The sequence below is a fragment of the Scophthalmus maximus genome, chromosome 1 (assembly GCF_022379125.1).
Source record: "Scophthalmus maximus strain ysfricsl-2021 chromosome 1, ASM2237912v1, whole genome shotgun sequence".
In the NCBI taxonomy this organism is placed as follows: Eukaryota; Metazoa; Chordata; class Actinopteri; order Pleuronectiformes; family Scophthalmidae; genus Scophthalmus; species Scophthalmus maximus.
In genome coordinates, this window is record NC_061515.1 from 12,934,543 (window position 1) to 12,962,009 (window position 27,467).

The 27,467-nt window shown below is 44.1% G+C and overlaps 1 protein-coding gene across 7 annotated transcripts; it reads left to right on the top strand.

Annotated features, from left to right (window-relative positions):
• The first annotated feature begins 1,070 nt into the window (after positions 1-1,070).
• On the top strand, positions 1,071-27,189 carry LOC118316419 (CUGBP Elav-like family member 3). 7 transcript variants are annotated; one of them, XR_004795197.2, is made up of 15 exons: positions 1,071-1,657; positions 2,512-2,757; positions 4,171-4,253; positions 19,902-19,950; positions 20,316-20,444; positions 20,536-20,615; positions 20,882-21,037; positions 21,445-21,589; positions 21,955-22,104; positions 22,217-22,282; positions 23,269-23,373; positions 23,731-23,874; positions 24,025-24,188; positions 24,519-24,617; positions 26,610-27,189. XR_004795197.2 is itself a non-coding variant. In XM_035644236.2 (15 exons), the coding sequence occupies exons 3-14, from the start codon at positions 2,613-2,615 to the stop codon at positions 24,150-24,152; spliced, it is 1,380 nt and encodes a 459-aa protein (XP_035500129.1). In that variant the 5' UTR covers positions 1,071-1,263; positions 1,386-1,657; positions 2,512-2,612; the 3' UTR covers positions 24,153-24,188; positions 26,610-27,189. The 7 variants fall into 7 exon arrangements, 6 of the variants coding, with proteins under 6 accessions (XP_035500129.1, XP_035500119.1, XP_035500136.1 ...); XM_035644236.2 differs by lacking the exon at positions 24,519-24,617 and having other exon boundaries at positions 1,071-1,263; positions 1,386-1,657; XM_035644226.2 differs by lacking the exon at positions 24,519-24,617.
• Positions 27,190-27,467: the final 278 nt, after the last annotated feature.

Genomic DNA, 27,467 nt, shown 5'->3' on the forward strand with positions numbered 1-27,467 from the left:
TTTCCTGCTGCTCTATGATGAAAGGATGGCTGCATACATGGCTCACAAAAAGAGCTGAGTAATATACAGCATTCCTGGTCCTGCGTTTGCGTGTGTTGTGACTCCTTCATCGGGCCGGTGCATGGCGTGATCCATCGCTCACATCCACAGGGCGCAGGGGCTGTTGCGTGCCACTTCTGGCTTTGTAAAGAAGCCCCTGGAGTATAGTGATATACATGCAAGAGTGTGTGTGTGTGTGTGTGTGTGTGTGTGTGTGCGTGTGTGTGTGTGTGTGTGTGTGTGTGTGTGTGTGTGTGTGTGTGTGTGTGTGTGCTCACAGAGGGCACGAGGCAAGGCAGGCAGATGGTGACCTTTGGGAGTAAATTACCATGAACCCTATGACTCTCTCTTTTCACCCAGTCATACTTCCAACACTGGTCACGCACTCACATTTTGAAGCTATTTATTTTATAATTTTTCCACGGGTGTGTGATGTGGAAGCTGCCTTTCTTTCCAAAGGCCGACGTGGGCCGGTTTTCCAAAGTACAGGCTGTAAAGTAGGCCAACTCCAACCCGGAGCTACGTCTCCTCTTCCCACCGTCACACATTTCACTCTGTGTGGGTGTAAGCGTGATTTCGGTGTCGGGCGTGAACAGCTGTAGCAGTCGTGATTGGGTGCACGACGTCGGCGGCGCGCGCTCGGCTCCACGTCAAGAGGCATCTTTTCAGCACCAAGGCCAGGGCTCGCGGCGAGAACAATAGGCGGCTCCGCGCTCCGTGTCGCTTAGGCAACGTCTGAAAAGTCCCAGCCGCAAAATCTTCGCTCGGGAAAAGCGATTCTTTTAAATGACTTTAAATTGTTCTGAAAAAAATAAATAAAACTGTAGATATAAACACACCACACGGCAGTGGTGAGATCGACCCCTGCTGGGGGTAATTGAGCGAGCGGGCCGCGACGTTGTGCCTCATTCTTCGCGTGGCTCAGGCGAACAGAGTTGTCGACGGTCCCCGGGAGTGACGTCACGCGCTAGCAACCGCTTCGGTGCGAGCGGGGGGGGGGGGGGGGGGGGGGGGGGCGGAGAGTGGGGGGAGACACGGCGCAGGACGTGAAAAGCCATCCAGCCTTCGGAGGGGTGAGACGCCGCGAGGAAACGAGAAGAAACAGCGAGAACGTTGAGCGAGACGCGGCTGAAACAGTGACGGCGAGGCCGAGAGAGGCTTAACCCCGAGAGGCGAGCGAGTGGAAGCAGCTGGAAGTTCGCCTGGTGAGCCCGCCGCCACTTTGTGAGTGAATAGGACCTGAACAGTCGCGAAAGTGACAACTAACTCTGCGAGAGTCGAGACGAGGTCGGTTGAATTTCCGCGGTGCCCGGTGACGAGCTTGCGGTTGTGGTCCCACCTGCCAGGACTCTCTCCTCCACACCTCCGGCTTCTCGTTATCCCCTGGAAAAAACACGGACGAGCTCGCAGCGTCTGCAACAGCGAGGAGCAGCAGGAGGAGGAGAAGACGAGGGGGAGAGCGGGCACAAAGAGCGGAGAGCATCCAGAGAGAGAGAGAGGGGAGGAAGGAAGGAGGACTGAGGCTCTGAGGGAGGACAACGACGGGGACCCGACGGACAGCAGAGCATCATCCCTCCGCGCGGGCAACACTGTGCTCACAAGCGAACGTCTGTGAACGGTAGGAGCTCAACGTATATGCTATTTTGCTTTGGTGTGTGTGTGTGTGTGTGTGTGTGTGTGTGTGCTTGTGCGTGCGCGCGCGTGTGTGTGTGTGTGTGTGTGTGTGTACATTGAGGGGAGATCGGACAAAGAGCAAAGGGAGCCCCATGACATCCGTGTGTATGTTGTAACCTACAGCTGGCTAAACAAAGAAACCGCTCTACTGCACGGATCTCCTCCCGATCACGATCCTTCTCCTCTTTCTGCGTGTCAAAGGATCCTGAACCCTGTTTATCCCTCAAAGATATTTTCCATATTCTCTCTCTCTCACACACACACACACACATACACCTACGAATTATGTGTATGATGTATATATGTATATTTTTGTATACTTTGGCAGAAAGTACCATAATTGTTTTTTGATTGGCTAATTAACATTTGCATAATTGTTTTTTTTCTTTTCCGCCAGAAGCCACCGGAGCCCTTTGTCATCAGACTGGGCAATAAATACTGAAAATAATCACGCTGATCGCTGATTGTCTTCACATTTATTTACATAATTGGGGAGAATATTTCATAGTGTAAGAGCACATTCAAATAGGATATGTTAGCAAGTTTGTCATTTTATTATTCTTATTTTTTTTCTGTTTCTTACCTTACAACTAAAATAATATTAAACAAATTATGAATATAATATTATAAACATTATACCCTATCGAAATACTACAAACGGGATGGTGATACCATTGAAGTTTTAAAATATATTAAGTGCCTTACTTATGAACTGTTCATTATACACTTTCAAGGCATTTTGATCAACGTATTCCACTGTTTTCTTTTTGTCTCCACCCAACTGGCTGTGACCCACAGACTGGTCCAGCGTCGGTCGCTCCTCACCAGGGATACCTGCTCCGGATCGGTTTGCCCCTCAGCCCCCGCCGTCACCCAGTCACCCTCTCCACTCTGTCCCGATGAAGGAGGCCGACGCCATCAAGCTGTTTGTGGGCCAGATTCCCCGGAATCTGGAAGAGAAGGACCTCAAGCCAATTTTCGAGCAGTTTGGCAAAATCTATGAGCTAACTGTGATTAAGGACAAATACACTGGCATGCACAAAGGTAGGTCTCGCCATCTATAACACCGCCTAAACACGGAAAGACAAAAAGACAAATAGAGAGATAGATAGCAGATGCTAGATGGACGTGTGACAGTCAGGCGGATAGATGGGCGGATTTTCCTGCGCCGAGTGTCACATGTCTCCATGGTTACTGTCACACCTCCTCTCGTCGCCGCCGCTCGTTAACGCTGCAATGTGAGACCATGGGCAAACTCAGTTACTACGCGCAGCGAAAGAGCTTTTATGTGGGAGTGAAATAAAACTGGGTGCCTGTGTAGAAAATTTATGGAAATGTGTGAACATGCGTGTTTTATAGGTTATGATAAATGTGTGATTTTCTGGGGGTTTATGATAAAGTTGAGGGTCTCCTTAACCACAAGGAGCCTTTAAATAGTGGCCACCTCTAACAAGCGATCAGGAATAGGCTGTAGCAAATACACTCTCCCTCTCTCTCCCTCACACACACACACACACACACACACACACACAGACAGACACAAACTGACTTGGGGTCCTGTGTGTTGTGAACCAGATTAGGCTGTATGCTCCAATCAGTGTAATGGGCCTGTAAGCCCGGGTGACACAGGGGAAAGAATCTGTTGTTTTGAGAATCCCCACGCTCAAGAGTGAGCCTCTCATGAAGCAATGAGATGGGCCATAAGATGCATGCACGTGTGTCAGTTTGTGTTGTGTGCCTTCCTGTGCGTGCTAAAGTGTGTCCTGTGTATTTTATTTTCCTTATGGCATTATGTGTTGAGTCATTCTCAATTCTTCACATGTTTCCTTCCTAATGGTCAAATCTTCTCTTCTTCACTGTGAATCTACACTGGTCGCTAACCTGCTGCTAATCTTGTTGTCTTAGTGCCGGTGACAGGTGTAGTAAACTGCTCTGGCCAGCCGGCTCTACTACCTACCCCTCCCTCACACACACAGGCACAGGTACAGCACATAGGAGCACAGAGGGAGTGTATTTGGAGTGATCGTGAGGCATGCATAGTGGTTGGTATAGGGCAGGAACCTGACTGTTCCCAGCCTGTAAGGCCCCGTTAGCCCAGCGCACGTCTGTGGTGCTGTCGTGTGCTGACTCGTGCCGTGCCGTTCTGAAATGTGCCGTGCCGTGGCGTGACGTTCTCTGCTCTCGAGTGCATCATCATGGTGTTGTCAAGTGCAGCTACAGTGCATGAATATATATTTATTTTATCCTCTCACACAGCAAGCCTTTGGGAAATTCAGAATAGGTGACGAGTAATCAGGGAAGGTATCAGAAAAGGACACGTCTAAATGACTTAAATGGTTTGTGGCTGTATGTGTTTTTTGGGGAGTGATACAGAGACAGAAACAGCGATCACTGATCTTTTCTTCCTTCATCCCTTGTCCTTCTCTTTCTCCGTCTCTCGCTTTCTCTGTCTGACAGGATGTGCGTTTCTGACGTACTGTGCGAGGGAGTCGGCACTGAAAGCCCAGAGTGCTCTGCACGAGCAGAAGACACTACCAGGGGTAAGTACACAAACGTACACACTGACACGCGTACCCAGACGGCACACACTTCACACATGTGCAACAACACACACAGACTTGCATGTATACTCACAAAACTGCCCACAGCCCACTCCCCACCCCCTGTACATGCACAGCCACTGCCAACTACCTTGTATACACACACACACACACACACACACACACACACTATTGGATGTTCCACTCTCATTAGTAACACTGTGACATAACATAACACAACACAACAGCCAGCAGGCGTCTTGCTGCCGAGGACAAACACCCCCTCTCACCGGAGACACATAAGTTACTCAGTGAGCGTGATCATCTCCATTTCTCTATCTTTCACTGTCCCTCCATCTCTGTGCCGGTCCCTCTGTTAGCCTCCGGTGATAGCTCCCGCCCTGAGAGTGTGTAATTAATGTGGCCATTCCCCTTTGTCTCATCCCAGTCTCCCTCGGTCTCTGGTGAGGGATCGTGTGCTGCGGCTGGGCAGGGGTAGGACACTGTTCATTATGGATGGGGCACTGCGAGATCAGTGACTGTCTCGTACGTTGTACCTCTCTGTCGCTCCCTCGTTCTTTTTTTCCTTTTTTTCTCTCTGACCTGGTTTCCGCTGCAGTTTACAATGGATTTTACAGTAGCTGTTTTGAGACATTTTGTCATTTTAACCTATTTCTTAGACTAAAAGTATAGTGCGCACAACGACCCAGCGACAACGAAGTGCTGTGAAAGTATCGTCCGTTTTGTAGAAATGACATTTTCCTCTGCTTTATCTAAACTTTGATTATAGCTATAACAGAATAGCAAATGTACCTTTACCATCTCTGAGGCGTCCTCTATTTCATTTTCTCTATGTCACTCTCCCACTGATCAGCGTTTCAGCTACTGCACCTTCTCCACAAGCCAGGGTGCTGATAAGATCTCTGTGAGAAAATGGTTGGAGGAGAGCCTGAAGTAAAGGCTTTGGGGGAGGGGAAATGTTTTGACACACTCAAACACAAATCCCTGCATACATACATACATATTGCGATCATGCTTGCGTTTTCCATGCAACTGGGAAAGGCCTCTGCATTCATACATACGTATTCACACATAAACACAGCGTGTTAACAATGACGTTAATCCAATTAGGGCCTACTAAGGGGACTGACCTTTCTGCAGATATCACCTCTCCACTGTCTGCTGTGTAGCGTTCCGCTCCTCGTGTTGCCCTTTCATTTTTCGACTCATCCCTTTTACTTTATCCTTTCCTGTTGATGACCTCAATAACAGGCTCCCCTTAGAAAAGGGAAATTACCCAATGCGCCTGCTTTATCAGAATTTCCACTATTCTGGACACACGGAAGAAACATTTTCAGGGTGGATGCTCATTAGTGATACAGATTTACTAAAGAGCCGGCACACAACAATCAGAAGCAGCGCTCCCCCGAGGAGGAAAAGTACTGAAGTGAGGGTGTGGCTGTGATGTGCTGGGTCTGAACAATTAATGAGTAACATTACTGTTCCTGTATGTGGCTTCCCTCGATTTGGAGTATCCTGCCTGAGATGGAGATACTCTATCCATTTTGAGCCCAATGTCCTCAGAGCAAATTAAGAGGATTGCAAAAATATGAGAAGAGCTGATTTGATGGGGAGTTTGACTGTTAGTTGGTTGATTAATAATAATTAATGGAGGCTTTGTACTCAGTTTTACACCAAATATTCAAAGCCCACTCTCTTTCTTACGCAATTCCTTAATGACCCTGTTGATCGCTTTCACTCTTTTTGATATCACTTTAAAAGGATAAATCAACATCTTTTATCTCCAAATAATTCCACATACTAATTTCAGTTATTTAATTTAGCACGGATGCCATCTTCTCTATGTATCTTTTCTAAGATTTATCTCTGCTGTCACTTTCCACTACCTGTCTTTACCATTTCTATGTCCTGTGAGTCTTCCCTCTTCTTCTACCTCCTCCCCCTCCCTGGCAGTTGCCCTCTTTGACAGGATCTAGAAATGACTTTCGAGGATTTCTTCCTCTCTTTCACTCATCCCCCCATTGTCCCATTCTTTTCGCTGTCTGCTTTCCCTCATTCCAATTTTATCTCTTATTTTACCCCCTCAAATCCACTCTGTCCTGTGTTCAACTCCTCCCCTCACGTCCTCCACACTCTCTGCACCAGTAGAATATCACAGAATGTTCCCTTCACTACCCCCAACCCTTTCATCCCTTGTTCCTTTCCCCCTCACCCCCCCTTTTGCTTTCCCGCTCTATTTTACTCTTTTTTTCCCTCACTGCACACTCACGCTTATTCCTCGGATTCTCATTTCACAGTCATTTATGGTAACCCTTTTCCCAAGTCCTCCTCTCAACGTCAGTCCTCCTCTCTCCACCCCCACCCCCACCACAGCAGTTCCTCTACTCCGCGTCTCATTTCCCCTCCTCTTGATTAGTTGACCTTTTTGACCGTTTCACACCCCCATCTCCTCCATATCCTCCCCCTCTCCCCTTCATCCCTGGCTCCACTTGTTAAGCTGCATGATTAGTTTCTCACAAACTCATTTTCATAGTCCGATCCTGGACTCACCGCGGGGCAAGGGTTATGAGATGTGTGCGCATGTGTGCGTGCGTGGTCGTCTTGGCTGAGTGGGACTTGAATGCAGGGATCACTCTTAATTGAGGGAACTGGTGGAAAGTCAGGCACCTCATACGACTTTAATAGAACTGTAGCATCACACATTCATACAGATGTGATTCTCTTACACGCATTGCCAAGCAATTTAGGCATGGTCACCAATTCAATGCTGCACAGCACTCGCGCTGTTCCCGTCTGTCACTCCCTGATGGGATTTAACACTGATTTAACAGTTACAACCGGCCAGTAGATGAATGAATGGGCAGAGATAAATACACATAGGGATACAGAGAAAATGTCCCCAGATATAGCTTCAGCAGGGGCAGTAGACTGTCAGATTGGAAAATGAGGAAAAAGGACAGAGATTGAGAGAGAGGGAGAGGGAGAGAGATGAACAGATGGTCTTATCGGAGAGTCCCGCGCCTTGTGTTTAATTTGGACACAGAACGGGAAAGAGAAGCACAGAGGGAAGCACGAGATGAAGTGAGGGAGAGAACAACGGAGGACGAGAGAGAGAGAGAGAGAGAGAGAGAGAGAGAGAGAGAGAAAAAGATGCCTTGTATTAGTCACGGTGGCAGAAATCTATCAGTGGAACCACTCGCAGGTCCCACTGTAGCATACAGATGTTTTGTTGTATTAGATGTGGTGCAGAGATTCCCCCGGGACACATCCACATGAAAGAGCTCATGTTTAGCCGTGGCATATCACTGCTTATTTGCATTTAAAAATGTATTTTCTTCTTCGCATTTTGAATGCTGGTGTTGTACCAAATGGGAATGATGAGAGAAATACACAATGGGGTGACAAGGACAGGACGAATAAGAAAATAAACTCTCAATCATGCTGTAACTTCTTGAACTTGAGACTGGAGGTTGTGCTAGTCATTATCATATCTACATAACTAGGGCTGCAACTAACAATCATTATCATTATCGATCGATGTGTCCACTATTTTCTTGATTAAACGATTTTGGTCCATAAAATGTCATAAAAAGAAAAAATGTTGATCGTGTGACAGACAAAGGTTCATTTGTGCTCCACGCGACGAGAGGTACAATGGTTTTGTGAGTAGGGTGTGTCTCGTCGGGCCAGAGGAGGTGGCAGTAGGCTGACAGTGTGTGTCTAAGGTCAGAGGTCGGGGTCAGCCTCTAGCCAACAAATTGATGAGGGCTTGTCTAAGAGCTTTTAAACTCTCCTACCAGGAGAACCATTAGAGGGACGTGACAAGTGTTTGGAACCAACATTAACTAGTGTAATGCAGACAGATTGCTGACGAGTGGATGGTGAAGTGAAAGTTGGATGCTAGAATGTCCTTAATTCATTTCTGTGTCATTTTAGAAGTATTCTTCGGGAGTTAACGCTCTCTGGGCAGGATTCGTTTTTAGGTGATTTATGAATGATGTACGAGAAACACGATGTAATGATGCACCTGTTAGTGTAATTGGAGATGGTATTACCATGTAAGCCAATTACATTTGCATTTTGTTAGCCTCTCTGGCTTGTATATCATTACCAATTTATCTATATTTGAACAAAAATGCCACAAATCATTTTAATGATTAAATAGTTAAATGAACAGGAACATTTTAGCAATCAGAAAACTTCACATACTTGCAAATTTTACTATTTACTCTCTCTTTTTACTCTCTCATTTCCTTTTAGTAGTCCTCGGGGTTTGACTCACATCAGGGACACAGCATTGACAGCCCTTGCCCATGTACCTTTCAAAGCTGCACATACTCACTAATAAATGCACACCCTCGCTCTTACACGCACAGAATTTACAGTAATAATTCATACAACTGTCCTTGCTTCATCCTAATCCCCCCCAATCCATTCTTCCTCTCTCTCACTCTCTCTCTCTCTCTCCCTCTTTTCATCAGGCCTCACTTCACTCCCAGCCCGTTTAGATTTTAACCTTATATCTCCCAACACCCTCCGTCGATCGCTCTAACTCTCCCAGGCCTACTGCTGCTGTGTTTCCTCCCTTATCTTTCTTTTGTTCTGTGTCAGTATCTCTCTTTCCATTTAATCTGCACTCTCCTCTCTCTGCGTTTATCAATCCCTTCATCTTTGTCCTACTTTAAACGCAAGTGTTCGTACACACACACACACACACACACACACACACACACACACACAAACGTGTACAAGATCACACATGCAAACATACTCACACACATCAGTTTGGTCACGCTGGCATCCGCAGATCTCAGTGTATGTGAAATTAAAGTGTGATAAGCAGCTTACCAGGTGTGTGTTGTCATGCTTCACTGCTCTCAAGGCAGCACTCTGCTCTCTCTTCTTTGATTAGAGTCAAACCGAAGCACGCACACAAACACACACACACACACACACACACACACACACACACACACGCACGTCATACATCCAATAACGCACTGGATGCCCACTGAATTATCGAAAAGGCCAAAGAAGCGCTACAGGACAAGTAGTTAACAATAACTGATACAGCAGAAGATCGATACACTTATAAAAAATATAATAAAAGTTTGTACTGTGGATATTGATTAACTGCATATGATATGACGGTGTTCTGATGCCAATAAATTAGAATTATTCCATGGATGCTGCTGGATTGTGCAAACATGTCAGGAGCTGTTTTGTATTTTATTGAGCCTGGATCGAAGAGAGAAGGAGTGAAGTTATTTATGTCCTGGGCTCAAAGGGCCATGCTTAATACAGTATGCATGAACAGCATGGACTCACATGGACTCAGCTGGGTACTTGCAGCAGCAGCCACCTGATTACCAGCCCTACTTCTTTACACTTAGTTCTACATCATTTAATTATGGGAGGAAAGACAAATACAAACATTACTATCATTACATTTAACATGGCAGTTTGGTTCATTCATAACCCAAAACCGTTCTTTTACTTAAGTATGTTAGAAGTGTAACGAACTACTAAGGAGACAGGAAAGTTAGGCCCAGTTCAAGTTAGTGTCCATCATCCAGTACTTTGAGTTGATGTTCATCAGATCCACTCAGGAGGTGTAAAATGTGCATGTTGTGTATGTTTTGTGTGTGTTTCCATGTGGAATCTAAGATGCCTGGCAGGCAGCCTCCCTATGGGGCAAAGCTATGATGAGCAATTATCCACTAGGGCGACTTTGTAGGCTAATTTAGCATATTTATGTGGTCAGCAGCACTGTTTACTATTCCCCTTCACTGCTTACTGCTGCACTTTCAATTTAGAACAGACCCCTGCTCCCTCTCTTTCACTCCCTCTATCTTTTATTTTCTCTCTGTCTCTTCCTCCTCTGCCTTCCCTCTGCCTCTATCGCTCCCCGCCTGATGGGGTTTGTGATGTGTATCGCTTCCCCCTCCCTTGTGCTCCTTCTCTATTTTTATCCTCACTGTGTGTGGGATGGGAAGGGAGTAAGAGAGACAGGTGTAGAATCGTGTGTGTGTGTGTGTGTGTGTGTGTGTGTGTGTGTGTGTGTGTGTGTGTGTGTCGGTGTGTCTGCAAGAAGTTGAGAGATAGAGGAGGTGCCAGAGACAGTGATGCAGTGGGGGTATATGCAGAGCAGAGGGGTGTTTGTGTGGGGTGTGTATAGCTAAGACCAAGGGGGATTTAGCATGTTTGTTTTAAACAAAAGTCTTTGCTGAGTGTGTGTGTGTGTGTGTGTGTGTCTGTATGTGTGTGTGTGTGTGTGTGTGTGTGTGTGTGTGTGTGTGTGCGTATTGTGTGTGCGCGTGTGCGCTCGCGCACGTGTGTGAGTGTGAGTGCATTTCTGCATTCAACATGGAGAGAGAAAGAGTGCCTGCCTCATATTTCACCACCAAATTGAGGCAGAATCTAATCATAGCCTCATAAAAGCCTGACCCTGGAGAGCGCCTGCCTCTGTAAGGCCCGATGCGCACGCACATGCACACAGAGGAACATTTGTATCTCGGCCAGTTTGAAAATTATGTTTGTGTGGACACATGATTACCAGGGTATGTGACTGTTCACTGCCAAATCCGTGTCTCTCAGATGCTGAGCTCTAAAGTAGCCCTAAGTTGAGTTGAGTCCATATCGCACACCATCTGTTTTGTAAATCCAACCAGTTCCAAAAATCTGCCCGGCCTAGTTTTCCACAATCACAGAATGAAAAAGATTATTTAGTTGCAATTACCAGTCATCATTATTGCATCTGATGGACTGATCCATGCTTTGTTCTGGCAACATAAAGCCTCAGACCCTGACTGAAGTGCCGCGTGGACAGCTGTAGCGTGCCCATTAAATCCTGGATTCACACGTTGGCTTACTTCAAGCTGCACACTTAAATCTGCAAATCAAAGCATGTCTATTGAAATCTTCATATTTAAAGTAGATGTAAAAGATTAATACTATAGATTGACAGCTACAAATTGGCAAGGGAATTTGGCTGATTGTTGTAAGACCACAAGGAGAATGCCATTTATATATTTGAGTTTTTAAGGAATTGTCTAACAGGAAAATAAGTGCCAGAAAGTAGTGTGCCAAAAAATCACTTAAATACAGTGACCTTAACAGATGCCCAGATCTCAGCATTTGCACTTGGGTAGGGCTTTGATCATCGAGTAGTGTCACTGATGTCCAGTGCCAGATCATATAGCAAACATCACTCCCTTTTTGTTCCAGTTACTGTAACATTTGCCCTTTTCATTTCCATTTCCAAGCACAGATCGGTACAGTATGCTTTAGGAGCTGCAAACTGCATGCATGTGCTGCAACTCTCAGAGTCTGTATGGACAGAAACACGTGACATCTTAAAAATGCTGAATTGAAGTAGATGCAGATGCTGCCAGATTAATTGTTTTCAAACCTTCATTGGGTTAAATATACATGGGCTGAGTTCCCCAGTGGAAAGGACAAAATTATTTTCCAATAAGTTTTATAGTTAATTTCACAGCTATATATATATATTTTCTACATTAAATTGTAGTTTTTGCGCATTTAAACAAATATTTTTATTTTTTTATTTTTTATGTTTTTCAACATATATACATATACACATACACACAATCCTCTACAATATGCATAATGCCAAGTCAAGTGTGCGGTGGCATGAGTTAGTGTGTTTCACTCTGTCCCTGTGAGACTGATGTACTAAAACCTATTGCCTGGAATCCAGACACCTTGTCTCAGCATGTCTGCACCGAGTGGAACGTATATAACAGGGTCCATACGGGGTGGGCGGATGGATGGGGGGGTGTAAGGGCTGAAGTGTGTGAATTTATCTGAATGAGTTAAGGGGCTAATAGCAATTGAGGGGGGCCATGTAGAGGTTTGGCATTAATAGGGATGTATAGACAGGGAGGGGGCAGGGTGAGACAGGGGAGGAGCAGAGGAGGTTGGGTTAGAGAGAAAGAGGAAACAAGACAAAAGTTGTCTATAATGAGCGTGGAGGAAGGGGCAGGCGGGTGGTGTGTGAAAGAAAAGGGCTTTTCTGGGTGGTGGAGGAGTGGGAGGGAGTCCGGGTGCACTTCTGTCAGTTTAAACAGAGACATCTGTCAGAGGGGGCCACTAGTGTGTGTCTGTGCGTGTGTGTGTGTGTGTGTGTGCGCGTGTGTGTGATTAGGTAGGCAAGGGGATGACGGGACTTTGGTTGCACCTGGGGTGTGACCTCTGCTCCCCTCGCTAACCACACTTCAACCTGCTGTCTACATAATGACCTTTTCACACTGACCACAGGGAAAAGCTGGAGCTTTATACCACCAGATTACATTGGCGTAGATCACCACACGTCACAGTGCTCCGAACAACAGCAGAGGACAGGAGAATGGAACAGCAGTGTGTGTGTGTGTGTCTGTGTTCTTTGGTTTGTTAATGTGTGACAGGAGCTTTGTTCTGGCAATGCACTTTGGAGTACGAGTGTGGGTCCGTGCCAAATAAAATGAAGTATTTAGGTTTATGCTTAAACAATTTTAGGTTTTGTTCATTACTCCGCCAAGGGGGTTATTTTTTCACCCCCTTCGTTGGTTTGTTGGTTTGTTTATTTGTTACTCGGCAGGATTACGCAAAAACTACTCTACAGATTTCCACAAAGCTTTGTGGAAATATGTTACGTGGGCCAAGAAAGTACCCATTGAATCTTGTCGCACATCCAGACAATGGCTTTTTTTTTATTACTTTCCGTGATATTGCAGGTTTTTTAAAAACATTTTCTCTGATTTCCCAGAGAGGAATTCATGGATCTTGATAAAGTAAATCCGGTATATTCAGGGGACTGATATCTATGAGTGTGTGCATTCTAGTGCAGCTTGATTAAATTTAAGGAGACTGTTGGGCCTTGGCGAAGTTACTGTAGGCGCTCCAGTGCCATTCTAGTTTTTTATAGATTAAGATTTTAAGCAAATTCTGAACTGCTGATTGTAAGGCTGTGCACACGTGTGTGGTTTATGACATTTTCAGGTTTATAGATGTGGTTTCTCAGATTTAGATCAGGATATAACTTCTAATAAATAATCTACAAATGTAATCCTAAATGTAATCTTAAAACATGTAGTCTGACTATGTAATTCCGTTTTCATCATGTTTCAGTCTTACTACTCAAAATATTGCATCATTTCTCTATTATAAGTCACTTTCAATGACCAAATTTGAAAATACCAACAGCAAAAGTAAGATGTAAAATCATAAAGACAACAGTGATAGAATTTAGCCAAATTTACTTTCTTAAAGCAGATTCATATTTTATGATGTGATATGAAGATACTGTATCTATCATGCATGTAAGGGAGTACAGCCTAACACAGTGTACATTTTTTGAAATTGAAAGTATACATTTTGAGTTGAACCCCAGGAAAAATAAATTAGTAAGATTTAAAAAAACAAACTATGACATTGTAGAAGTCAGTGAGATATTTTTCCATTCAGCTCTGCTGTTAGAAGAACATACAGAGCATTTGCATAATTGTCTTGCCTTAATTTTATGCCTGATTCTGTAACAGTTTGAGCATCTGAAAATGTGTCACCGGCTCCGTATTTGAATATAATCTCAGTGAACATGAGATTTTAGCAATCATGAATTTGTATGGGTTTGAGCAGCCTTTTTAATTCACCAGCTCATTTCCCAAAGGACTTACACTTCCTAAAATAGAAAGAAGGTCCAAGTGCATAGGTCTAATAGTTATCTGTTATAGTGCTGCTGGATTATGTTGGATTAAATCCAGAGGATCAAATTTCAGTGAGTGCTCCGCTGCTGCATGAAAAAAGTGTTCTCATTGGGGTTTGACAAAAACAGCATAATATTATTGGGATCAACAGGGTAGTTAGTTCTGCTATATGCATGGTTTGGTACCATTACTATGGAGAGTGATAAAAAGAGAAAGAGGGAAGAGAGAGAGGAGAATATGTTGGTAATCGATGCTCCAGTAGAGAGGCTGATGAAGGGTAAACTGCCAGATAAAGTAGTGAGTGGAGGAGAAGGAGGGCAGACTTCTCAGGTGTGAAGAATGGAATGAGAGAGAGAGAGACAGAGGAAGGTGGGATGAGAGCAGGGGGATGGGCCGCTCAGGAGCTTGTATTGTGGTTGCCGGGCCCCCGTTGCCAGGCAACCGAGCCGACCAAGATGCCAGGTTGCTAGGTAACCCGGGGGATGCAAAGCCTTAATGTGGCGCGATAGAGAAGGGAGAGAGGTGGGGCGGAGAGCTGTGCTCTCCACCTTCCCACTCCCTCTCTCATCTCTGTGTCTTCATCCAGCTGTGACTGAGAGCCACAAACTCCAGCTCTTCAGAGAGCCGTGATGGCACGTGCCATAGTTTTACTGAAATATAAATACGCTCAAACGCAGCTCATAAAAAACACTCCTGTTATTGATTATTCATACGCAGATGATACATGCAACAGAGCTGAGTGATGAGTAGATGAATTGTTAATGTGACTCAAGACTAAATGTTGTCTTTAGTTTTATTTATCATGACATATGATCTTTCTGCCTTTTACCTTTTACAGTTACAGCTAATTGATGAAAATAGGAGTGCAACCAATGCTTGTTGTCATAATGGTTTGATGGTCAGTTATTTTCTCGATTTATCGAAGCAAATCCTGAAATAGACACATCACATGTTCCCACAGCCCATTACGACAGCTTCAAATGTGTTGGTTCGTACAACAAACAAAACACACACAAGATATTCAGTTTAGTGTCATGGAGAAAAAAATTGAAATTATTGACATTTGGGATTTGTTCCACTTTTTTCTTTAAAAAACCCCCCGACTCAAATGATTAATTCATTGTCAAAGTAATTGCAGATTCATTCTTGATTCAGCTCCAGCTGAAAAACTTCTGTTCGTTCTATTTGAGAGAAATTAAAAACAAATGTTCCTGTAGCTGTATAATCACCACATCCAAACTACAGATTTCCTTTTTTGTCAAACTTGTGTGTTAATATCTTTTGAAAACAACAGCAGACATAACAGACATATGGGCACAGTGTCAACAAACTATTGAATGAGAAATATTATATCATTCATTTTTTTAAGTTTTGCTCTTCTCTCTCAGAAAGCCATGTGCAGTGAACATGATTTTGGACTGATTACATGGATTTGAACGTGTGCCCTTTTAAAAACATTAACAAAAAAACATTAAAAGCATTTTTTTGTGTTAAACACAGAGAGAAGGATATGGGGTTAACATTGCTGCTACTTAGCTCAATTCTGATTTTGTCAAATCAACATAAGGCTTCACTACACTGATGATAATGAGTTTGGAGGCCTGCGAGGCATGTTACAGCAATGATGGAGAAAAATATGAGATGGAGCGAGGGGGGGGGGGGGGGGGAATAGAGAGAGTAGGATAGAGAGAGACAGGATGAAAAAGATTTTTTTTAAAGCAGAGATGCCCATGTCAGGGTATGGAGGGATGAGGGATTATGGAGCTGGGAGTGGAAAGAGGGGAAGTGGGGACAGCAGAGAGGAAGACGGAGAAATAGTGGAGGAGGGATAAAAATAGTTTTCCTTTCTTTTGCACTCTGGAAAATGGACATCTGAAATTGTGTGGATGGAGAGGGGGACCGAAGAGTGAAGGGTGTGTGTGGGTGTGTGTGTGTGTGTTTGTTTGTATGAGGAAAAACTCTTCTTCTTTTTATTCCTCATCCAAATACAAACGCACACGCAAACACACACGCACACGCAAACACACACACACTCACCATTGTCTGCTGTCAGGCTGTGCACTGTAATCACTTTTAATATTACTGTTTGCAGGAACATTTGTGGAGAGCCGCCTTTCAATGTTTTGTTGGCAAAAAAGACCAAAAAGATAAAACTCAACACTGTAATATAATCTATGTTCCAAATGTACACACTCACACACACACCACCCCCTACCCTCATGATGTGGTGCAATGGTTTGTTCCCCCGATTTTGCGTAGGTGGGGGAAGGGGGTAGAATACGATTTGATTGGATAATCCAAGGATTTAATATCCCCTAATCCTGGCACAATCCTCTCTGCATTACTGCAGGGAGTAAGATTAACTGTATGTGTGTAGTATGTGTTTGTTTGTGTGTAGGCAAAGGGGCGGGTACTCTGGGAGTGGGGAAAAGTGTAGTGTATACTGTGCGTGCGTGGGCGCATGCACGGCATGTGAGTGACATGCACTGTGTTTGTGTTGGAGCCACAGCATGCGAATGGAGCAGTATTTGCATGCAGGGTCTGGCCATGCGTGTGTGAGCGGATGTGCCTCCACTGAGTGCAAATGGTCATGCAAGCTCACACACGATCATATATCACATATCTCGCCCCTCATGCATGGCCGCGCCGCCGCTCACGAATCCACTTTCCTCAGAGATACAGAAACTCCCAGTGAGGGCTTCTTAGTATGCAGCAGGGTGGATGAAACCGTGCTACTGTATTCAGGCAGCTCCTTGTACGCGCACACGTCTGCAGATGGCTACTGTTAATTAAGGCTTAATTGGAACGTGAGTAATTAGAGAATAATTTGACTTGAAAGGAGCGTGTGGCTGTTCATGTGTGTTGGAGAGAGAAAGGCGGAGGGGAGTGCTATGTAACTGACTAGCTGGGACTGTACGTTATTTGCATTTTTCTCTTGGGCCCGAGGGAATTTTAATTACTCTGCTATAATATAGATTCAGTTCTCTCACCTTTTCCTTCACCTTCTTTTGCTCAGAGTTATCTCACACCAACTTCCCCCTCTCGATCCTGCCCGCATCTCTTCATCATAATCTGTTTACCTGTCCTCATATGTTTTTTACTAATACCCAGTGCTCATTTGTCCCATATCTCTTCAGTTCATAGAGCGAGAAAGAGCAGCGTGAAGCCAGCGAACTCTGCAGCACAAATTCTTTGTTTATCCAAAGAGCACAGCAGTCGCCCTTGGCAACCAGCATCCTTGTTTACCTACCCTGTGTGCCGTCATACGATTGCCATGACAACAAGCTGGTTGCCATGCCAATTATCCGATGCCATTGTGTCTTCTTTGCAGTGTGCACATCTCACCAGCTGCTTGTCTTTATCTCCTCTCCCATTGCTGACATCTTTCTTTATTATGTTCTATATTCTGTCATAACTAAAAATATCAAAAGGTCAAACACACGCACACACACACACACACACACACACACACACACACACACGCAAACACACACACACACAGATTGATAAGCCTTCATTGATAAGCCATAGTTTGTAATCATTGGGCGTTGCTCTTCAGCCTGTTTAAGTTCAGAGGGATGAGCTTGAATAGGCCTAATGAAGGAAGAAATGGAACAGGTGATGGATGGATGGAAGGATAGAGAAAGGGTTAGTGGACACAAATCTTGCTACAATCAGCCTGCTGTACAACACAGCCCAAAATCAATGAACAAGACGGGACTGATCGATGAGTTGATAGCGCAAGATGGATGGCTGCGAGGATGGACAGCAGTAACACCAGGCCTGGGATATGATGGATGGATGGATGGATGGATGGATGGATGGATGGACGGACAGTGTGAATCCAAGGTCGCAGAAAACTGTTAGGGCGGAGTGTGTGTGTATGTATGTGTGTGTGAGTGTGTGTGTGTGTGTGTGTGTGTGTGTGTATTCTTTCTGTAAGTTTATGTTTAAGCTGACAGCTCCAGTCAATACAGGTTCGGGGTTAAAAATGTACATCATCCCTTCCTCTACAGTGTGTGTGTGCGTGCGTGCGTGCGTGCGTGTGTGTGTGTTTGCATCTGTGTGGGTTTGTGTCTCTGACTATGTGATGGCCTTGCCTTAGATCAATAGCTTTGTGGTGACAGCTAAGAGCTGATTAATCAAATGTATGGATCAGTCTCTCTCTGCTCTGCCCTCTCCTCAATTACCAGCTTCATTACATTGCCTTAACACCCCACTGGGACCTTTCTCCATTCTTCCTTCTCATCCCCTCCCTTTCCCCTCCTTCCTGACGCTTCTCTCATCTCGCTTTTCTTCCCTCAGAGTTTTTCTCCTCTCTGTCTTTGAGTAACTGTCCATAGTTGCCAAGTGCAGTAATTCAACCACTATTACTACAAATCACATTTTGACTGGGAGCGAGACAATGCATTAATTAAAAACACTTTCCACTCTGTCATAACAGTGAAGAGTGAAGATTAAATATGAGCCTGACTGATGTCAGTGTTTATTATAAAAAAATAAAAGATGGTTGTTTTGATTTAGATTGGAGTCTCCTTGAAAAACATCCCGTCGTCTTTTGTTTCTTTGCTCTGGTTTGTGTTTCGATGTCACTCCCTTCTTCCCTTCTGCCCCTCTTCTCTCCTCTCCTCACTCCATTCTTTCTCTGAATCCATCCTTTTCTCGTCTCTCCCTTCCTTGCACTTCTAGCCACTTTTCATCGCCGTTACTCTGTAGTCCTTCTCCTCCCCCACCACATCCCTCTGGCATTAACACTTTGTCTCATTGCCTCAGTGCCATGACTAAGCACTGTGTGTAGTATGTTTCTGTGGACGTGTGTGAGGCAAACCGTGTGTGTGTGTATGTGTAGATAGTCTAAGCCATTCAGAGTATGTGTGTGCAGGCATGCATTAACTCTCAAGGCAATGGATCTCTGTAGTCGTGACATTTTTTAGACAGAGCGAGTCACGACTGAATCACGCCCCACTCCTCCCTCCTCCTTTTTCTTTCTATTCTTTTTGAATCATCCTCTCAGGGGCTGCTCTGCTTTCATCCTCCCACTCTCTGTGTCTCTGTTTCACTCTTCATGTAATGCCTCTTTTTCCAGTATTTTCCATTCACTCCCCGGGTGGCCATCCACCTGCCCTTTTAGTCGGTCGAAGTCAGTCGGGGTCCCCCAGGCCTCTCTCCCTCTCTGTCTCACGTTCTCCATCCTTTTATTTTTAGCTGACTGCGCCTGTTCCCTTCACACTTGTCATCTCATCCCACTACAATCTCTCCCTGCTTCCTTCCCTCTCCCCCCCTTCCCTCCTCTCTATCTCAGCCTACTCTTGTCCCTCATCTAATCCTTAGTTCTTCTGTAATCCAGCTCAGCTGGCCTGCATTCTTAATCTCATCACTTCTCAATCCCCCGCCATTCTGTGTGTGTGTGTGTGTGTGTGTCAGAGAGAGAGAGAGAGAAGTCAGAGAGAGTAAGATGTGTGTTTTGACAGAACGACAGTAGCCAGGGACAGAGTTTAGACACACCTGTCACCTGCTAGACCTTATTTATCAGGGTCTAAAAAAAACACATGGACACACACATACACTCACAGATTCATTAAGGTTTAAAAATTTGGTTCAAAAACCTCTGAATCACACTATATATGGAACTAAATAATTTTTCGATATACAGTATCTTCTATCTAAACTGTTAGTTTGTCAACTGAAATCTGGCCATTTACACCATTTTCCACTAGATTTCCTTTTCACTTCACACTGTCAGAAACCTTAAAAGAAATGCTTATTATTGTGCATTTTTTCCTTGTATATAAATAAAAAAACACAAAACTAAAGTCATCACAGTTTACTGTAAGTGGAGAGAGAGTCCTGTAGAGAGATAAATGAGAGGAGACTTGTTTACGTCGACCATTTGTGTTAATGTTCCTGCTTGTTTGTGCCACAGATGAATCGGCCAATCCAGGTGAAACCAGCTGATAGCGAGGGCAGAGGAGGTGAGACGCACGCACACGCGCGCGCGCACACACACACACACACGCACACAGTGACAGAGAGAAAGGTAGGTGTCAAGATGGATAAGAGTGAGATGGAAAGTAGTCAGTGGAGTTTTTTGCAGGGTTATTGGACTTGTGTTTTTTTGTAAATACACACAATTGTACACACAGACATAGATTTCCACTCCGCTCGCTCATCACTATTCTCTGTAGTCAATACTGCTCCCTGGTGGAGAAAAAATTAAAGCTTCCACAGATACAGATAGCTTTCTATTGACACTAGATTTGACCGGCTTATCATCGGAGACGTGACCACTTTAATGAAAATTTGTATTCTTTTCTTCCACATGTCCTTGGTCCCTCAGAGGACAGGAAGTTGTTTGTGGGCATGCTGGGAAAGCAACAGAGTGATGAGGATGTCCGAAGGCTGTTTGAGCCTTTCGGCAGCATAGACGAGTGTACTGTGTTGAGAGGACCCGACGGCACCAGCAAAGGTAGGACCCACGCAAAATGCATTCCGCACACTACCTGCTCTAATTTATCAGTACTTTGTAATTTCATGCAGTCTGTGTTTTTTTGTTTTAGGGTGCGCTTTTGTAAAATTCCAAGGACACGTTGAAGCCCAGGCTGCCATCAACAGCTTGCACGGAAGCCGCACAATGCCTGTAAGTTGCATGCACATGAACATAAATGGTTAAAAACAGAAATATATAACACAGACAAGGCTAACTTGCAAAGACTTGTGTATTTAATGGAGGTAATAATGTAATGTAGGCTTACCTTGGCTCTAAAAGGGATTAAATGGATGGTTTTAATTTAATGAATGAGTAACTATGGAGCCTAGTCCCTTCAACACATGAAGTAGATAACACATAACTTTACTTGTAATTGCAGTTGAAAAATAGGTCTGTCTCCATCTGTCTCCTCACAGGGAGCATCGTCAAGTCTGGTGGTGAAGTTCGCCGACACAGAAAAGGAGCGGGGGCTGAGGAGGATGCAACAGGTGGCCTCCCAGCTCGGCATCTTCAGCCCCATGACCCTCAATTACCCCGCCTACAATGCCTACACACAGGCGGTCAACGCACAGGCAAGCTGCGCATGCACACAGGAACATTCACTGTTCCACTCACACACCAAGTTTGTAAGGCGAGTGCTGTGCTTATGAAAGGATGTAATAAGTTTGAAGAGGCTATCAGTGGTCTAATTGGGGCTAATGTTATTACCCAGACAACAGAACATACGTCATCTGGCATTAGCTTTCCCGCAACACGCAACCATTAACCTACTGACTTAGGACATAATGGCCTTGTAATTAGATCTCTATTCATCTGTTCCTGCATCACTCCCTCTCCATGTCTATTCCTCCCATTTCCCCCCCTCTTTTTTTCTCTTTCTCTGCCTTTTTCCCATATCCATTTAACCGTCTCTCGTTTCTCTCGTTCCTTCATTTTCCCCATGTCCTTCCTCTTTTTCTGTTCCCTTCCCTGTCTACAGCTTGTCCAACAGCAGGCCCTGGTTGCCCAGTCAGCATACTTGTCTCCTGTGGCAACAGTTGCCGCCGTACAGATGCAGCAGATGGCAGCACTCAATGCCAACGGAATCATCGCCACACCCATTACACCCATCACACCATCCTCGGGTAAGCTCTCTCTCACACACACACACACACACACACACACACACACACTTGAATTGCATGGTCAGACACATTCAGAGGTGCTGTATTGGGTAGAGCAGTGTAAATTAAAGCTCAAAATGTTTAGTTTGTCTTTATTATGCAAGGCAACTTTTCGTTTAGATGCTTTGCCTCATCAACATAAAAGTAATGGGCAATGTACTTAGTCAATCATGTTGTTTTTTCCTTAAAATCTTCATAAAATATAGCAAGCTAGTTGCACAAATGATGCACAGCTAAGGATTTTTAGGCTTTAAAAACGGGTTTGGAGGTTTAGTTAAAGACTCGCAATGAGAGAGACTTGTTTGGGATGTTATCTATGTCTGTAGGTACAAACACTCCACCAACTATTGCAGCAACGCCTGTACCAGCTCTCCCTCCACCAATAGGAGTGAACGGTTACAGCAGTTTGCCAGCCCAAGCTAATGGACAGCAAGCAACAGAAACACTATACACAAATGGTGTTCACCCATATCAAGGTATTTTAACAAAGTCATACAGATGTTTAGAATGTTGCAATTTAGACATTTAATTAGGAAAATCGGTTTATTATCATCCTCACTGGTTTTATCTCATCTTTTCACTCTTCAGCTCAAAGTCCAGTAGCAGCCTTGGACCCTTTACAGCAGGCGTACGCTGGTATGCAGCACTACACAGGTTGGTGTATAGACAGATCAAAGCACTGACAACATGTAATTTTGGTCTGGATTCTTCAAAAATATTACTCTCTAGATAACTGTACATAAAATGTATAGTATACTCTTATGTTTAACAATGGAGCCAAGCCTTAAGAAGAAACAGCAGATTCACTATAGGGTTAAAAAGCACTTTACTTGATCACTGGGCAGGCTCATGAGGCATACAAACAAAAAGTGCTTCTTTTTTTTAAAGCTGTAAATGCAGCAGCTCAGATGCTCCGGTAATTCAAGACGATCAGACAAGTGCTCACTATATGTACTCTATGTAAACTATATAAAATTTGATAAAAGTGTACAGGCCACAAGGATGGTCAGGGGAAGCCCACTGAATGGACAGTACCATTGGACCTCACCTGTGAGTGACTTCTTCTCACTGTAAGGCCCCCCTAAAATAACATATGTTTGAGTTTGTATGTGGATGAATGTGAAATATCTTTAAAAGGTCCTGGTGTAAATGGGAGATGCTTTGAAAATCCCTTCAGTTGCACTTCAAGTAAAGACACGCCTGCCCATACAAATTTCAACCCGTTAATTATCAAGGTCAATGTGTCTGCGCTCAGTTTGACTGCCAACGTGTCAAGGAGGGACATTTTTTAAAGGACAGCTGATCACATACATTTTGTTATAATCTATCTGATTTAATTGTAACGCAAGAGACATATTAATGGCTGGTGATGATTGATATGCCTTTTACACAATTTGACAGGTTCCTCATATGATTCACTAGCATATGGTGAAGGGGGACTTGAATGTGTGAGCACCAGACTCAGATCTATGGTGTCATTGTTTAACAGACTTGCTCCATTCAGCTATTACAGTTAATAGTTTTCACCTTCAGCAAGAGACGTTTCAGTTCAAATGAAATGACTCTATTGGACACAGCTATGTTGCCACCTGTTGTTTTTACCCAATCAGATTTTGTTACTGTCTTGTCTCTCCCAATAGCGGCGTACCCTGCAGCTTACGGATTGGTTGGGCAGCCGTTCCCCCAGCAGCCAACACTGGTTGCCCAGCAACACCAGCAACCCCAGCAACAGCAGCAGAGAGAAGGTGATGTGACTTCCTGTCTGACTGGGGCCACACTCCTCTATTCAATTTAAAGTTGTTTATCACAAGGATTTCACAGCCTGAGGTCATTTGTAACACTCTACCTAATGCGCGTGTGTGTTTGTTTGTGTGTGTGTGTGTGTGTGTGTGTGTGTGTGTGTGTGTGTGTGTGTGTGTGTGTGTGTGTGTGTGTGTGTGTGTGCGTGTGTGTGTGTGTGTGTGTGTGTGTGTGTGCTTGTGCGTGTGTGTGTGTGTGTGTGTGTGTTTGCTTGTGTGTGTGTGTGTGTTTGTGTGTGTGTGTTGGTGTGTGGGTGTGTGTGTTTCGGTGTGTGGGTGTGTGTGTGCATACGTGTGTGTCAGGTCCAGAGGGGTGTAACATCTTCATCTACCACCTGCCCCAGGAGTTCAGTGACTCTGAGATGCTGCAGATGTTCCTGCCCTTTGGCAATGTCATCTCAGCTAAAGTGTTTGTGGACCGTGCCACCAACCAGAGCAAATGCTTCGGTGAGACACACAGATGGGGGGAGAAAGAGGGAGGGAAAGGGGAGAGCAGATGTAGCAGAGATAAGAAAGGACAAATGATAAATCCAGGTGATGGCTTTGTGGAGGGAAAACTCAGGTAACCTGAGTTTTTTTTCTCTCTCTCCCTTCCAGGATTTGTGAGTTTTGACAACCCAGCCAGCGCTCAGGCCGCCATCCAGGCCATGAATGGTTTCCAGATTGGCATGAAAAGACTGAAAGTGCAGCTCAAAAGGCCTAAAGATGCCAACCGCCCATACTGATTGACAACCAAGAGGAGGAGGAAGAAATAAAGAGAGGTGAGGTGGTGGTCAGGAAGTGATGAGTGACACGACATCAAGGGCAGTGGGGTGTTGTATGTTGGGGGAGCAGGACGTTGAAATTAGGTTAGTGTGAAAAAAAGGTGAAGAAGGTAACTTAAGCTTTGACACTACAATGTTAACTGATGGTAAAAAGTTAAGAGGAGAAACTTAACATGACATATTAGTGAATATACATTGGGTTACTCAATTCAGGAAAAGTGAAAATACTAAAGTATTGTTTTCCTTTTTATTTTCTTTCACAATCTTATTTATTTTCTTTCCTGCTGTTTTGATCTTTTCCTGAAACGGCAACTTACCTCACCCAAGACCCTTCCGTCCAATCATAATTCACGAGGACCCCATCGCTATGGCAATGGTTGCCTAGTGACCGATAAAGCCCTGACCCCCCCTTCCTCTCGCATTGTTGTAAGTTGATTGGTTGGCTTGTGTTTGGGTTGCTGTGGCGATTGATTGCCTGTGTTGGTTGCCTTTGGCAATTTTTGTTCTGTCACCTCGAGCAACCAGCCATGCGTTGACTTGCATGTCCTGTTGCTGTAGTGACCACAGACTGTGTTTGGTGCATTGTGACTTTATTTTGTATTGACCTGTGCACATACTGATCAATAACTGTCAATAGCCAGGACTGTACTCAGAATCAATTGATTGGATTGGATATTTGATCCCTGCATAGTAACTTGATAAATTCTGTAGCAACGCTCGTTACTTTTTCGCAGCTTTGTTTTTGATCAGTTTCTGTAGTGTTATGTTTGGTGTCATTATTATTTGAACAAATTGTTTGGGTACAGTAGTGAGCGCGGGCATCTGTGTGTACATATGTGTCTGTGTTACACTGTTAGTGTGTAATACAGAAGAGCATACTTCTTGTTGTGTCGGTGTGTGTATAGAGAGGTTTTCCAGAGGTGGACTGGTGAAGAAATACAGAGCAGCATTATAGTTTACTGCACAATATCATCATTAAGTGCTGATTTTATGCAAAATACAACAATGGAAGGCCATGTTGGACAAGATGCCATAAAACGATAATAAAAAGTACAGTACACACTAATTTTAAATGTTGCTACGAACCGGTCCACAACAGGGGCCATACAGTATAGGAGAGGAGGAGAGCCGAGCAGACGAGCCTTTGTAAGTTTAATGACACAAGCCCACTATTTTTGGGTGAGCATGCATTTTGTTGAGCTGTACTGTGATAGGCTGAGTTTGTAATCCTGGATTCTGATTTGTGACACTGTTTAATGTGGCACCTTAGTTTTTTTGCTCCTTCATTTCTCTTCCTTGGTCTCTTTTTACATCTTCTGTCATTGCTTTTGTGGTGTTTCCTCCCTCTCCCCTTCACTGCCTCCCTCCTCGTCCTCCCTCTTGTTTCCCCCCTTTCTCTGTCGAAATCTCTCTTCGCTTCTCTCCATCCCAGCCTCCTCATTCTATCCCTCTAGCTCGTGTTTTAAGGTAAAGAGTATGTGGTTGTCATGGTGGAAAAACAAGTGCCTCTTGCTTATTGGAGAACAGCCTTCAACTATAGGAATTCTGGGAGAAATGTAACAGAGAGAATAGAGGATCTCTTCAGTTTTGGGTATTTAATCCTCCAAAAAACCCCTAACCTTTACCAATGAGGAGAAAATGTGCAGCTGCTGTCAAGTTAGAGTGTGGAGGCACCGTCACATGGCAGCACACATTATAAATAAAGGATTCTGTTTCTATTTCTAGATAAACCTTTACATAACAAATCCTTGTGGGTAATAAGAAAGTTTTATGTGAAATAAATCTCATTAAATACTATTCTATATTTGAACCCATAAAAGCTGCTGCTCCTACATCAGTCTGGATTAAACTCTCACCCAGAATTTCTATACTGCAAATGCCAGAGAGTGATGCATGTCGGTAGTAGTGTTTGCTTGCCATGATTCAAGGCACAGGAGTGCAGCACATGCTCATAAGGTCACACACATAAACACATTATGCCCAGATACTGGAGCTGTACAAACACAGGCACACATGCATACCTCCAAACACACACTGCCAATCACACAAGTACACAAATAATGGATTTTCACTGTATTGAGTTGCATGATCCAGACACTGTGTGTGTATGTGTCAAAGCACCATGATTTATTGAAAGACAGAGCTTTACAACTGTGAATGACGCCTTCTTGTTTTAACTCACCAAAATGAAAGTGAAACAAAGAATAAAGTAGCAGCATCCCGAGGTGATTGTGGTTCAAGTCATGCCTACAGAGGAGTTCTGTTTGATGGGAGGGGCATGTTTGTCAAGATGAAAAGATCAGACAGAAACGCAGAGCTCCAATGGATTTATAACTCTAACACATTCTCCCTCCTTCTTTGTCCCTCTCTCTATGTTTATGTATCACTCCCTCTTCCCAACTCTCCCTCCCTTCACAGGTGACGCTTCAGAGTCCAGCCGAGGTGGAATCCCAGGGTTCACTGTGCTTTCAGACTGTCTGCTACCTTTGAGTGTCCGGAGAGTGCAGCCACACACACGCACACATGCACGCACACACACGCACACATGCACGCAAACACACACAAACACACACACACACACACACACACACACACACATGCACTCTCAACACTGAACCTCAAACGGTACAAGGCTGATATACAAATGTACATAAAGTGCACAAACACGCACACACAGACAAACACACACACACACACACAAACACACACGTCTGCCGACACTCACACAGATACACATGGTTCACGTGAATCCGTACTCTTACCCATACAGCCGAGAGCTTGGTTTGACGATAGTCTGTGTGGAGTTTGCCAACAGGGTGTTTAGTTCAGTCAAGACAACTCAGACCAAGTGTGTATGGAATTTACTGACGAAAAATGCTGATATATCACTTCAATAGACTCAAACATGTCTATACCATGTCTACTACATGACAAATATAGAGGGACCGAACTTTCATAATAAAAAAAAAAGAAAATGCAAAAAAAAAAGACAATTAAATGAGTAGGCTAGAGAGACTTTGGAAAAAATCCTAATGACCTGTAAATAATTTAGTTTACAAAGAGCAGCATTTAAAAAACAAGAAAAAATGCAAAAAGAATACTACTTTAGATAAACACTGAGCAGGACACAGCAACATCATTATGATTATGATTATTATTACTATTATTATCGTTATTACTATTATTATTACCACTAGTAACAACATCATTTATAAAGGAATATTACATTCCAAATTGTAAAATGGGAAATCACTAACCTATTTTAAATTTCTACTT

Coding starts and splice junctions, on each gene's coding strand:
- LOC118316419 (XM_035644226.2), top strand. CDS start 2,613: ATGAAGGAGGCCGACGCCATCAAGCTGTTTGTGGGCCAGATTCCCCGG. Junction 2,758..4,170: donor ATACACTGGCATGCACAAAG/GTAGGTCTCGCC, acceptor TCTGTCTGACAG/GATGTGCGTTTCTGACGTAC. Junction 23,374..23,730: donor GCAACAGCAGCAGAGAGAAG/GTGATGTGACTT, acceptor CGTGTGTGTCAG/GTCCAGAGGGGTGTAACATC.